Source organism: Carettochelys insculpta, chromosome 6, assembly GCF_033958435.1.
Source record: "Carettochelys insculpta isolate YL-2023 chromosome 6, ASM3395843v1, whole genome shotgun sequence".
Taxonomy (NCBI): domain Eukaryota; kingdom Metazoa; phylum Chordata; order Testudines; family Carettochelyidae; genus Carettochelys; species Carettochelys insculpta.
In genome coordinates, this window is record NC_134142.1 from 100,894,069 (window position 1) to 100,907,664 (window position 13,596).

General features: G+C 42.4%; 1 protein-coding gene across 6 annotated transcripts in view; it reads right to left on the reverse strand.

Moving 5' to 3' along the window:
• The window catches only part of NAV2 (neuron navigator 2), a 359,017-nt gene that overhangs the window by 151,027 nt on the left and 194,394 nt on the right, over positions 1-13,596 (reverse strand). For all 6 annotated transcript variants that reach the window (XM_074997678.1, XM_074997676.1, XM_074997677.1 and 3 more), the window contains 2 exons: positions 10,750-11,857; positions 4,333-4,445 (listed from right to left, as the gene is read on the reverse strand). In XM_074997678.1, coding sequence (XP_074853779.1) covers positions 4,333-4,445; positions 10,750-11,857 — 1,221 coding nt within the window. The remainder of the gene's footprint in view (positions 1-4,332; positions 4,446-10,749; positions 11,858-13,596) is intronic.

Sequence of the window (13,596 nt, forward strand, 5' to 3'; positions counted from 1 at the left end):
AAGAAAGCAATCAAATATTTTTGTACTGTACTTTTCTCAGACCTGCCAGGTAAACTTTTGCTCAATGGCCAGAATGGTTAGACCATATGGGAGTCTATTCCATCCCTCACAGAGGCAGGACGAACACATACTCAATGAAGTCTGTTCCTTGCAAGGTTACAATCTCAGTATATATCCTTTCCTCATTTTAAATAAAATAGATTAATTACGACAAAGCTGTGTTTTAGGACAAACTAAAAAATCTCTGTTAATTGCTTCACAGTCGAACTATATAGCAGGTATTCCAGCAAATGCAGTCACATGCCCAGCTCTGTCCTGACATTTCATTCACGTAAATGAGCTTTGCAGAGGAGATATGGTCACCAGAATGCATTATGATAGAAATGTTCTGTTCTGTGTTTTTGGATATTAACTCAAACTAATTTCCCTTGCAGGATGTAATACATTCAGTCCAGCATGATTCATGTTCCAGCAGCAATTTTTTCTATAATAGTATAGAAACCTTCCTTATTAGACTTGCCATATTCAAGAGCACACTGATTCATTACTTGAATTCTCAATGTCATAGCAAATTTTTTTTTGGGGGGGGGGCTTTCCATAAGGAACCTGTGCCATTTTTATTTCAAAATTCCCTAAAATGGTCTAGTCAAAAACAGCACATTTCCCCTTCTTTAACCAGAAAAAGGAGTCTGCTTCTATTTTATAAAACCACTTAGTGACCTCAATGGAATTTATTTTGCTTACTTGTTCTCTATAATTGATTAAAAACATTTCACTCCTAGCTCAACTATATTTTACCACTTAAAAGCTCTCGAGGTGTTGAAAAGAAGTGACTTATGATTGTTAATGCTAATAAGGTGCTTGCTGTCACCATGGAGCATAACCAAACTTGAAAACTTCCATACAGAATGTAGAAGGACCTCATTCAAAAGGTTTACAACAGACAGCAAAGTGCATCGTATCCCTAATTCATTTACTTTTGATGATACTGAAATCTTGACTCTCTTTACTTGAATGTTCTTTCCTTGAAGCCTTCTTCCCGGCAAGTGTCTATGGAATAGAGTTGAAATAATCTACAAATGGCTAATTCAGATATTCTACATATTAAAATTAAAATGTTTGATTCAATTAAAGATGGAAAACAACTTCCAAAGAGTGGCTGCTCTTTAAGAGACCTTTCTTTAGCCACTGCAGTAAATTTGGTGATTGTGTAAGCTGTCAAATTGCTAGCCCTGGAGAAGAAGACTTCCAAAGCGTCAGTGCAAATGTCCCAGGCTGCCACACCACCATGCCACATCTCTGAGTCACAGGTACCATTTCTAGGGAAAAGAAAGTAGTATCATACTCATCCAGTCCTTGGACTTTTTGAGATAGACAAAAAGGGGCCAATTATTGTCCATATTAATGCTAAGTATCAGAGGGGTAGCCATGTTAGTCTGTATCCGCAAAACCAGCAAGAAGTCCTGTGGCACCTTACCTGATGAAGTGTGTCTTTGCCCATGAAAGCTTATGCTCCAGTGAATCTGTTAGTTTATAAGGTGCCACAGGACTTTTTGTCAGCTTAGTGCTGTTGTTCCTTGATTTGGACAGGTCTCTGGGAACCAGACTGATACCAACAATGGATTTCACATATGTCACTAAACCATCAGATAGTTCTTCATTAGTGATCTGACAGGATTAGAAATAGAAACCTAATTGAGTTCAAGTCTCTGAGACAGCGTATCTATAGGATGTAAATATTTTATGCACTTATTAGTCTGCAAATTAGTGCAACACCAAAAACATTTAAAAATAATATTTCTAAGACTATGACTGATAAAGGTGCTTTTCCCACAGATCATTCCATTTGTAAATACAAAGGCAAGTACTAGGTAAACTATAAAGAGCATTGACTACAGGCTTATTTGAGGTAAAAGCAATTAATGTTGTTTGCTCAGACTCTCAAAACTAAATTGTGACAATGTGTCCAAAGAGAAAGCCATGTTCAGCCATCAGTAGTAGTCTCGTTAGAATACATTATATTGACCTTCACTGAAAATAACCAATTAGACATATCACTTAAAATGTTAATCAACTTCTGTACAAGATTCTTTTCTCCAGTCAGATTCTGTACGTTTGTGAACTGTTGACTTCCACACCTCCTTATACATATTCTTTCCTCTCCACATACATATGTAATTCATTAGCACCAATATTTGTCACATACATGTATGGACAGAATAAGACACATTAAAGTATGTCATTTATTTAATTTTTCCCTCCCTTTTGGGGTTGAGGGACTGTTTTATGTTGTGTGTGCCCCCTGAATGCTTCTTGATTGAAAACAACTATCTGTTGACTTTGGCTTTAAACAATTTCCTCTTTGTATTACTTGATTACGGATTGTCCTGCTGTCATGTATTTTTGGCTCTTAAACTAATATGCATAATGAAATAACAATACTATGAACTAAAATACTATTCTTCATTAAGGGCTCTGAAAACCCTCTGTAAGCTAGATATTATTTTACAAACAAGCACAAATAGAAGGAAGGAAGAAAGAAAAGAAAGAAGGAAGGCCTAAGGTAACAGTAATTAAGAGGTACTACTGGTGGAACCTCTCTGGTCTAGCACCCTCAGGACCTGATTGATGCCAAACGAGAATTTTCCAAACCAAAGGAGGCCAATATTGTCTAGCAGTTTTACCAACATTTCCACGGCTTACTGGGCACTTAGAAGACATTTTGAGGGTAAATTACAGCTAAATAACAACACAGAACATTGAGAGATAGGACTGGTGGCTGTAAACAAACTTCATGGGACCAAGGTTAACTTGGCCAGACCCATTAAAAGTAGTCATTGGGCAAGCTAAAATCATGCAGGAATATGGATGTTTCCAAACAAGAGAGCCGGTCTAGCGTGATTCAACCTGTATTTGAGAAAAGTCAGGAACCCCATGCTTGCTCCCTGTAGTCTAACCAAAATTGCACTGCTTCCCATACTTATGAATGACTGCAGGCATGTTCTCAAGGACTGTATCCCTGATGCCATTTGTTTAATATTTAATGCATTTATATATAAATTATAGATGCAGATATGTGCCTGCGTGCATGCCTGCTGCTCTCCTCTTCATCATTGACTCTTCCTCTTGGTTCTGTGGCCAGCATGCACGCATGCAGGTATAACGTGGAAAAGGCAGAATATATAATGAAATATGAAATTAATCTGATTGTGAAACTTTTCACCACGACTTTCCAACCAGAAATATCAGTTTCAAAAAGAGCATGTTAGACTGGAGAATGCACAAACTAAACAGATAAAGAACTCTACAGTGACACCACAATTCCAACTTATATAAAAGACATATATAAAAGCTTATAAACAGAAATGCACAATACTCTAAAAAACAAAAACAAAAAACAAACAAAAAAAAAACCACACAAACCCCAGAATGAGGGATCGACACACCAAAGACTTACAAGCACAACTCCCATTTGTACTGCAAAATTGTGGCTAAGATTCACTTGTTTTAATTATCAGCTATTCCTGACAATGACAAGAATTTTAAAATACACACAAAATGTGAATTACTTTATTACCCATAGCGTCTTAATTTCAATCAATTTCAGCACACATTTATTCAATAGAGACATAAGTTAAAATTGGCTTTATATTTCTCACTGCAAGAGTAGAAATGTTCCCATTAATAGTCATCTAATAAATAAATGCTGTAGAGAGCTATTCTCCTTTCTTATAAAGATGTAATTGCTCATTTTACGATGAATGAGCAATTGTCAAAACGCCAAACTTTCAAAACAAGAAACAGTTTGTTAACCTATCATTTTAAATCTGGGAAATGCAAACATGAATTGAGTCTAAAGCACAGTACTTCTCAGATTTTTCAAACTGAATGTGACAACCTTAGGTTTTCCCCAAAGTTATAAATTAAGATAATATGCCACAGGATCTGGCTTCATCTAATCCACAACCTCTGAAGTCTGCAATATTAAAAGAAATGGAAAACAAATATAAGCTGCATGGGTCCTCAGAGGCTCTTGTGGAATATTTTTTTCTAATCTGGCAAGAGCCTGCATGTTTGTTGCAAGATGCAAAAGCTAAGTATTAAGTATTCCCAATTATTTAAATACTCAGTATTTTGTAGAACTGAGCCCCTGGTGTCCAAAATTCTAACCCAATTGCTGAAAAAAAACAAATATTAGAACTCATCAAAAACCCAGCACTAGGATTAACCAAACAAATTCCCCCAGAAAGCAAGGGGAAACAAACTTCAGTTATCCCACTCTTCCATTATACACAATTCACATTTGTTAGCTAGGCATCTTCCAGGACCTACCGGAAAGGTCTTCAAGACCAGGTTGTCCAGTTTTAGTGTAAAGAACAGTGTCCATGCTCACTCCTCCTGTGCTGGACTCGGCTGTTACATTCCCTTCATTGTCTGTCTGTGATCTTAAAGGCAACACAAAGAGAGATCTGCAGGCACTCATCACCAAAAATATATTAAGGGTAACATTGGTAGAACTGCATCCACCATCATCTACTGTGTTTTTTCTGTAGAATACACTAGCAGACTGACTTTACATAATTCATTAGTCCCATGTTGAGCTATGTCCTAGAAACGGAAACAAGCACTTAACTGTAAAAAATGAAATATTCATACTCAAAATGTAGACCTCACTGACACCCCCCACCCCCCCACACTAAGACTCTTCTGATTTTCAGCTAAATTTTCAGCAGCACGTAGTGGACTGAAAATCTGATCTTTGTTAACAATAGAGTATGAATGTGACAATTCTGCACACCTGTGCAGAGTTCCCTTGTGGACTAGCAGTGTCACCAATTTTTCTTTAAAAACCAAATAGGTAAAATAAAACAATTAACAATGACTGCAAACAGAAATTGGCACATGCCACTAAGTGGAAGTTTTTTTTCAGTTCTGTATTAGAATATATCTGTGATGACTTCATTTTATTGATTACACTGTGTTTTGGCTCTTAGGACCACAGCAGTTCACAGTTAAGCGCATCCTCCTTTAAGTACAGAAAAGGGTTCCTAGATAGGAACACTCAGAAGTTATTTCACTGATACTATTCTTGATCTCAGCTAAACGGCCATGCATGTGGCAACATACAGAAGGATATAATAATTTTGCTGTTTGCAGTTACAAGAACAGAAGTATATTCATAACAGATTTTCCCCTTCTCTCTGTCACAGCTCCTTCTATAGGGATTGTGGATATGGGAAAGAGATGGCTAGATTGTTCCTGTTCTCCAGTGATTCCCACATACTGTATTCACCCCTTAGAACTATATCCAACTTGAAATAGTTTAAAGCAAATCTGAGGCTGCTCTTATAAGCTGCGTCTACACGTGCACGCTACTTCGAAGTAGCGGCACCGACTTCGAAATAGCGCCCGTCGCGTCTACACACGTCGGGCGCTATTTCGAAGTTAACTTCGACGTTAGGCGGCGAGACGTCGAAGTCGCTAACCTCATGAGGAGATAGGAATAGCGCCCTACTTCGACGTTCAACGTCGAAGTAGGGACCGTGTAGACGATCCGCGTCCCGCAACGTCGAAATTGCTGGGTCCTCCATGGCGGCCATCAGCTGGGGGGTTGAGAGATGCTCTCTCTCCAGCCCCTGCGGGGCTCTATGGTCACCGTGGGCAGCAGCCCTTAGCCCAGGGCTTCTGGCTGCTTCTGCGGCAGCTGGGGATCTATGCTGCAGGCACAGGGTCTGCAACCAGTTGTCAGCTCTGTGTATCTTGTGTTGTTTAGTGCAACTGTATCTGGGAGGGGCCCTTTAAGGGAGCGGCTGGCTGTTGAGTCCGCCCTGTGACCCTGTCTGCAGCTGTGCCTGGCATCCCTATTTCGATGTGTGCTACTTTGACGTGTAGACGTTCCCTCGCTGCACCTATTTCGATGTTGGGCTGAGCAACGTCGAAGTTGAACATCGACGTTGCCGGCCCTGGAGGACGTGTAGACGTTATTCATCGAAATAGACTATTTCGATGTCTCAACATCGAAATAAGCTATTTCGATGTTGGCTGCACGTGTAGACGTAGCCATAATGTCTCAGTGCCTGTTTCTAGTGGCAGCTGGGCCACTGATGCAGACTTACGAACCTAATATATCGGAGGGGTAGCCGTGTTAGTCTGGATCTGTAACAGCAACGAAGGGTCCTGTGGCACCTTATAGACTAACAGAAAAGTTTTGAGCATGAGCTTTCGTGAGCACAGACTCACTTCATCAGATGCTGGTCTTGGAAATCTGCAGGGCCAAGTATAAATAAGCCAGAGAGAGGGTGGGGATAACAAGGTTAGCTCAGTCAGCAAGGGTGAGGCTTACTATCAGCAGTTGATCTGGAGGTGTGAACACCAAGGGAGGGGAAGCTGCTTCTGTATTTAGCCAGCCATTCACAGTCTTTGTTTAAGCCTGAGCTGAGGGCATTGAATTTGCAGATGAGTTGTAGCTCAGAAATTTCTCTTTGGAGTCTGGTCCTGAAATTTCTTTGCTGTAGGATAGCTACTTTTAAGTCTGCTACTGTGTGGCCTGGGAGATTGAAGTGCTCTCAGACATCAGAAATGGCAATATACAAAAACCCGTAGGAGAGTACTTCAATCTCCCAGGCCACACAGTAGCAGACTTAAAAGTAGCTATCCTACAGCAAAGAAATTTCAGGACCAGACTCCAAAGAGAAATTTCTGAGCTACAATTCATCTGCAAATTCGATGCTCTCAGCTCTGGCTTAAACTAAGACTGCGAATGGCTGGCTAAATACAGAAGCAGCTTCCCCTCCCTTGGTGTTCACACCTCCAGATCAACTGCTGGTAGTAAGCCTCACCCTTGCTGACTGAGCTAACCTTGTTAACCCCACCCTTGCTCTGGCTTATTTATACCTGGCCCTGCAGATTTCCAAGACCAGCATTTGATGAAGTGAGTCTGTGCTCACAAAAGCTCATGCTCAAAACTTTTCTGTTAGTCTATAAGGTGCCACAGTACCCTTCGTTGCTGAACCTAATATAGACTTTGGTAACAGATGTGGGTCTCTAAGTTCAGATATTAGAGATATTACCTTCCAGATGTGCCAGATTGAAACCCTGATATTAACATCCCACCCTGGCGGGCAAGACCCCAAGATCAAGAAGATACACTAGCTCCTTTGAGGCTTCCCTGTAGGTGTGTCTGGCACATAATGGCTACATCTACACGTGAAGCCTACATCGAAGTAGCCTATTTCGATGTGGTGACATCGAAATAGGCTATTTCGATGAATAACGTCTACACGTCCTCCAGGGCTGGCAACGTCGATGTTCAACATCGACGTTGCGCAGCACCACATCGAAATAGGCGCTGCGAGGGAACGTCTACACGCCACAGTAGCACACATCGAAATAAGGGTGCCAGGCACAGCTGCAGACAAGGTCACGGGGCGGACTCAACAGCCAGCCGCTCCCTTAAAGGGCCCCTCCCAGACACACTTGCACTAAACAGCACAAGATACACAGAGCCGACAACGAGTTGCAGACCCTGTGCATGCAGCATGAATCCCCCGCTGCAGCAGCAGCAGCCAGAAGCCCTGGGCTAAGGGCTGCTGCACACGGTGACCATACAGCCCCGCACAGGCTGGAGAGGCAGCGTCTCTCAACCCCCCAGGTGATGGCTGCCATGGAGGACCCCACAATTTCGACGTTGCGGGACGCGGATCGTCTACACGGTCCCTACTTCGACGTTGAACGTCGAAGTAGGGCGCTATTCCGATCCCCTCATGAGGTTAGCGACTTCGACGTCTCGCTGCCTAATGTCGAAGTTAACTTCGAAATAGCGCCCGACGCGTGTAGCCGCGACGGGCGCTATTTCGAAGTTAGTGCCGCTACTTCGAAGTAGCGTGCACGTGTAGACACAGCTAATGGTATTTTATGGCAGAGGCCATCACTTTGTTCTGCATCTGTACAGCTCCTAGAACAATGAGGTCTAGGTCCATGGATGGCCTTCATGGACACTGTGGAAACACCAATCAATACCAGTAATGGACAGAGTTTGAAATTTGGAACATAAACATAAAAACAGTGCTATAAATTGTATGCTTCAGGTCTTTCAAACAAAGACATACTATTAATCCACTTTCTATTAAGTATAGATTTACTGTTCCTCTTCATTTTTCAAGGAAACAAGATGATACATTTTGACCTTTCATTTTGACTTCTGGCTGGGCAAGTAAATGTGTTATTTTTTCAAGTCTGCAGCAATTTTTCTGGCAGAATTGTGCAGTTTGTTTTGCATTCTTTCATAAGGTCAAATAAATATTACCTTGAGATCACAATCTGTTATTAGAGTTATAAAAATTTTATTGTGAGCAGCTCCGCTGCTTTCATATTCCCAAGGATACTGTTACCGAAAACACTGAATGGAGATCGGCTCCAACTCAGTTATTACAGTGAGTTTTATTTTGACTTTTTCATCCGGACATTATAGTCATAGACAACAAAATACAATGTGTAATGAATTCACCCTTGCTTGTTCATATTGGTAAGAAATGTAACAACTGAGAGCTAATCATAGCTATGGGGAGTATTTGAAGGGCAGGGCAGGGCAGGGCAGGGCAGGGCATGGCAGGCTTGTGTGTGAATGCATCTATACTTAATATGTGCACTACTTGGCCTTCTGACTACTAGGCAAATCAGTTCAACTTAGTTCCCATGATAAGTAACAGGCCCAAACACAAAGGTCTGTTCAATCTTCATCTACAGGACTATAATGCTTAGAGCTGCATTGGTACGCTCTAGCTGAAAACAGAGAGCTACACCTCTAATGGGTTTGTAAGCAAACAGCAGGCCTGGGCCAGCTCACCGTAAGGCCAATGCAAGATGCTGCCATAGCACTGATTTGAAAGTAGTGGGTTTAGGGAGCAAGATGCACTCAGAAATTTTAATAGAATATATGTGTACTTTAATAGCAACATCAAGAAGAATGTAATATTAAGATGTATTTTATTTGCAGGGCCACATTTTCATGTGCTGATGCTGCAGGATGCTTGGACAGCTTTTTATAAATATACTGGACAATGCAAACGAAAACCCCAGTGTTGGCTTGATTCTGCTCAGCAATGGATAAGTTCCCAAGAGGTGGGACAGAAGGCACAAGGATCTCACTTCTTGTTCCCAAATAGGACCTGAGCCCACCTTTTTCTTCCCCAAGTGCAAGGACTGTTCCACACACCTTTCTTAAAGGCTCATGGAGGAAGCAGGGCTATGGCCCACTCAGCTGACTCCAGATCTAGCAACAGAGCAAAACCCACTCATGAGAGAGTGAATGCTTGACTCTAACCAAGGATGGAGCTTCAGTCATGCTCTTCCTTCGACCTGAGGTCTTGTCAACACTAAGGACATTTTCTAAACATATCTCAGCATTGCAAACACTGAGCTATTTTCAGCACTGTTAGCAATATCAGGAGCACTGGTGTAGATGGGTTACCAACAACTGCAACCATCTTTAACACTGTAGCCATGTCTACACGTGCACACTACTTCGAAGTAGCGGAACTAACTTCAAAATAGCACCCGTCACGGCTACACGTGTTGGGCGCTATTTCGACGTTAACATCGACATTAGGCGGCGAGACGTCGAAGCCGCTAACCCCATGAGGGGATGGGAATAGCGCCCTACTTCGAAGTTGAACGTCGAAGTAGGGCACGTGTATACAATCCGCGTCCCGCAACATCGAAATAGCGGGGTCTGCCATGGTGGCCATCAGCTGAGGGGTTGAGAGACGCTCTCTCTCCAGCCCCGGCGGGGCTCTATGGTCACCATGTGCAGCAGCCCTTAGCCCAGGGCTTCTGGCTGCTGCTGCTGCAGCTGGGGATCCATGCTGCATGCACAGGGTCTGCAACCAGTTGTTGGCTCTGTGGATCTTGTGTTGTTTAGTGCAACTGTGTCTGGGAGGGGCCCTTTAAGGGAGCGGCTTGCTGTTGAGTCCGCCCTGTGACCCTGTCTGCAGCTGTGCCTGGCACCCTTATTTTGATGTGTGCTACTTTGGCGTGTAGACGTTCCCTCGCAGCGCCTATTTCGATGTGGTGCTGCGCAACGTCGATGTTGAACGTCGACGTTGCCAGCCCTGGAGGACATGTAGACGTTATTCATCGAAATAGCCTATTTCGATGTCTCCACATCAAAATAGGCTACTTCAAAGTAGGCTTCACGTGTAGACGTAGCTTGTGACATATAAAAAAACAGTCTGATCAACACATTAAAAATGACAAAGCAGCTGCTCAACTACCTACACCAGGGCTCCAAACACTGCACACACCAATGATCTGAATTGGTATGTTTGTCAGTTGGCAGTTGTAGATATCATACCTCTCCGGGACACAGTACCTATATGAGTTCCGAGTGCTATAATGCAACTCCACTCTACCAACCCACCACAGGCAATGACTAACACAGCTGACCCCTATAAATATTACATCTCGAGCACACACACTGTAAAGGTACTGTTAATAAGCTAGTTCTATAAAGCCAGCTTTAAGCAAACGTTATCTGGGATTACGGCAATCATTTATTTTTTTAACTGCTGGGAACTATCACTGTCTCAGCTAGGATTGTTGATTTTTAACAATAACTTGCTAAATTATGTCAGTTTTTTAAAAAGTGTCAGCACCACTTCAGCTGTTGTATAATTTTCTGCCCATCTCCAAGTACAGCACACATGGATAAATTTCAGATTCAAAACATCACGCTTGAAGAGTTAAACCTACCTGTACATGAAAGGAGCTACTGTGGCAGTGTTTGGGTGGTTGTATTGCTGTTGTGGATGAGGTAGCTGAACGCTCACAGTATTGCTTCCTGTAGTCTGTGTAGTACTAAGTGGCCCATTGACAGCTTGGGTGCTGCTGCTACTGCTAAGAGTAGACACCCCTCCTATCCCTTTTCCTTCTGAGGAGGCTAAACTGGAAGTGGAACTGGAATTCCTGCTGTCTAGTTGGGTCTTCTGATGAGAGAGCCCTGAGCTAGGTTTCCCACTCCGGCTTCTTTCACCTTCCTTTGCAGACGTTGGGGCACTTGAGGATTTCCCTGTGGTGTTTTTCATTCCTGGTTTTGGTATTCCACTGTGCGAAGGTGTGGAGGCCTCCTTCTTGGCACTATTCAACTTTCCTCCTTTAGGGATAAAGCTTGCAATCTTGGAGGACTTTTTTGGCATCTCTGTTGCAGCTGGTGCTGTCTGTTCTTCTTTTGGCTCCTCTTTCATCTCCTGCTTCTCAGTTACGGATATTCTTTTCGCAATGTCTTTGCTTTTGTCCCTTTCCTTCTCTTTCTGCTTCTCTTTCTCACTGCCCTTTGGGGAACTTTTCTTATTAGTCAGTGCCCGGCTAAAAGTTCTTTGTGCAATTCCCTTAAGTGCAATTTTGGGGCTACTGGATGTTGGTCCTGGGTTGTTCATATTCCGATTTGCAGCATCTATCTCTTCACTTTCCTCAAAGCTGGGAAGTGTCTCTAGTCTTTCGCAGCTAGTGTCCCGAGAACCTGAGCACTCAGGGGATGTTCCTCCTGTTTTGGAGCCTCCTTTGCTATTGAAGAGTTTTAATTTCTCAAGCATGGATTTTTGACCATTCGGAGTTGCTTTGACCACTTCTGAAGGAGGTTTTGGAGACTCTGGGATTGGCTGCTTTACAGATAACATGGAAGACGTGGCTGTGTGCTTTGCACTAAGGGACTTGCTGCGCCAGGGTTTGATGGCAGAGCTGGGCTGGGGAATGGCCGACGAGTTATTGCAGCTAACAGCATTTGTACTGCTGCTGCTTTGAATTGAGGATGGCACATTTTCATTCATTCCTGTGGACTGGGAGGCTGTATTGTCTGCTGGCTCTGGCAAAAACAAAGACAGTAGCACCAGGTATTAAAATAGTTCTGATTAATCAAATTCCTTTCCACAGTAAAAGGGTTGGTTCTTCAGACTACTACTATTAGGAAAGAAAGATTCCTCATTGTTACAAACTACAGAAGGCTCACTAAACAAAGTAAGACTTCTGATTTTTGATCCCCTCAATACATTAGCTAACTCTCACTATGGTAGTTGAAGTTGCCTCAGTTTTACAAACACACCCAAATGAGGTTAAACATGCAAACGTCACCTATGTTTTAGCACATCTTCTAGGTCTACAGTGCATCTTCATTAACAAGTACATGTGCATTATCTGACCACAGCCTTCCCTGTGCTTTTAGAAAACCTTTACTGTTCAAATTCATTTCCTAGAAAAACTGCATGGAGAAAAGGGGAGGGGGAGAGACAAACAACATCACTAAAGTTATTTCCAGTTAAGGGAGTTTCAAATTCTGGTATCCATTAAAAACATAGGCAAACCTACTTTGCAAAAATAAAACCAATTGCATCCGTATTCCTGGAGTGAACCTAAGTGACACATTTTTATCTAATAAATGCCTCCAGCTGTAAGAAGAGCTAGTGTCAGTAATTGCAAACCATTCTTCAATGAGCACAAATCTCTTATTTATTTAGGTTTTTTAATGCCACCTGGTTTTCTAAAGTAATAAATTCAGCACCTAAAGAGAGCTTGAAAATCACTCTTGCTTACTCACCTATCAGTGGCCACTTCTCCTCTTCTAAAGTTTCTCTTTGCAAACCTTCCCTTCTGGAGACGCTACTCTCTCAATTATCACAAATATGTTTTCTGTTAAACGGCTCATGTTTCCAATTAACTTTTGTCATCCCTAACTGTTTGGCTACCCAGCAGCCTGCTGGGGATTAACGGCTTTTACCTATATTTCCCTGCCCTCTAGCAATAAAGTAAACTGAATATAGAGCTGCTTTTTTAATTTAAAAATAAACAGCAGTTGAGACCGTATGTTTTTCAGCAGCAGGAGCAGCACTGTGAATTCAGTTCTGTAAATCATGAACCGCGGCAACCACACAGGGGCTGTTTTACTTCACTTTCAGCTGCTCACTGAAGATATGGCTTTGTTAACCTCACTCAAATGATCCAAACCAGACCTCCTGAAGATTTAAAGCGCATACATCTTCATGACTTAGTGGAGATCTGTGCTCCTAGAGCTGTTGGAGATCCCTTAATAATAAATCCAGCCATTTTACATTGTTATGTACTAAATAGAGTAAGAAGAATTAATGATCATTTTTTAACATTACTGAACTGGGAAGATTTCCAAAGCTCTGTAATTAACTATCAACTACTAAAATGGCTGGTCTTTCTAGCCCTTTCCTCTGGAAAGCTTTTCTCAGGTAAATAAAGAGGGGCAATGGTCACTTCAGTATACATGAGCACCAAGGGCTTGATTCAAACTTCATTTACCACTGGTGTAACTAGTTCAACTCCTTTGACTTCAGTACAGTTACTCCTGATTTACTCCACTGTAGGAGCAGAATCAAGTGCTGAGTGTTCCAAATCCTATTTACCAGGTGGTGTGTGAAGTGCCACTCTCTGCCTGAGCTCAGGAGCACTCCACCCACAATCACGTGGATCAGGGAGTGTGGAGCAAATGCATCAGATGGTGTAGGAGTCCCAGGAACACACAGAAAGAGGGAAAAGAAGGACCAAGTGCCATCAACCCTGCCCCCGCAGCTGGGAAGAAGG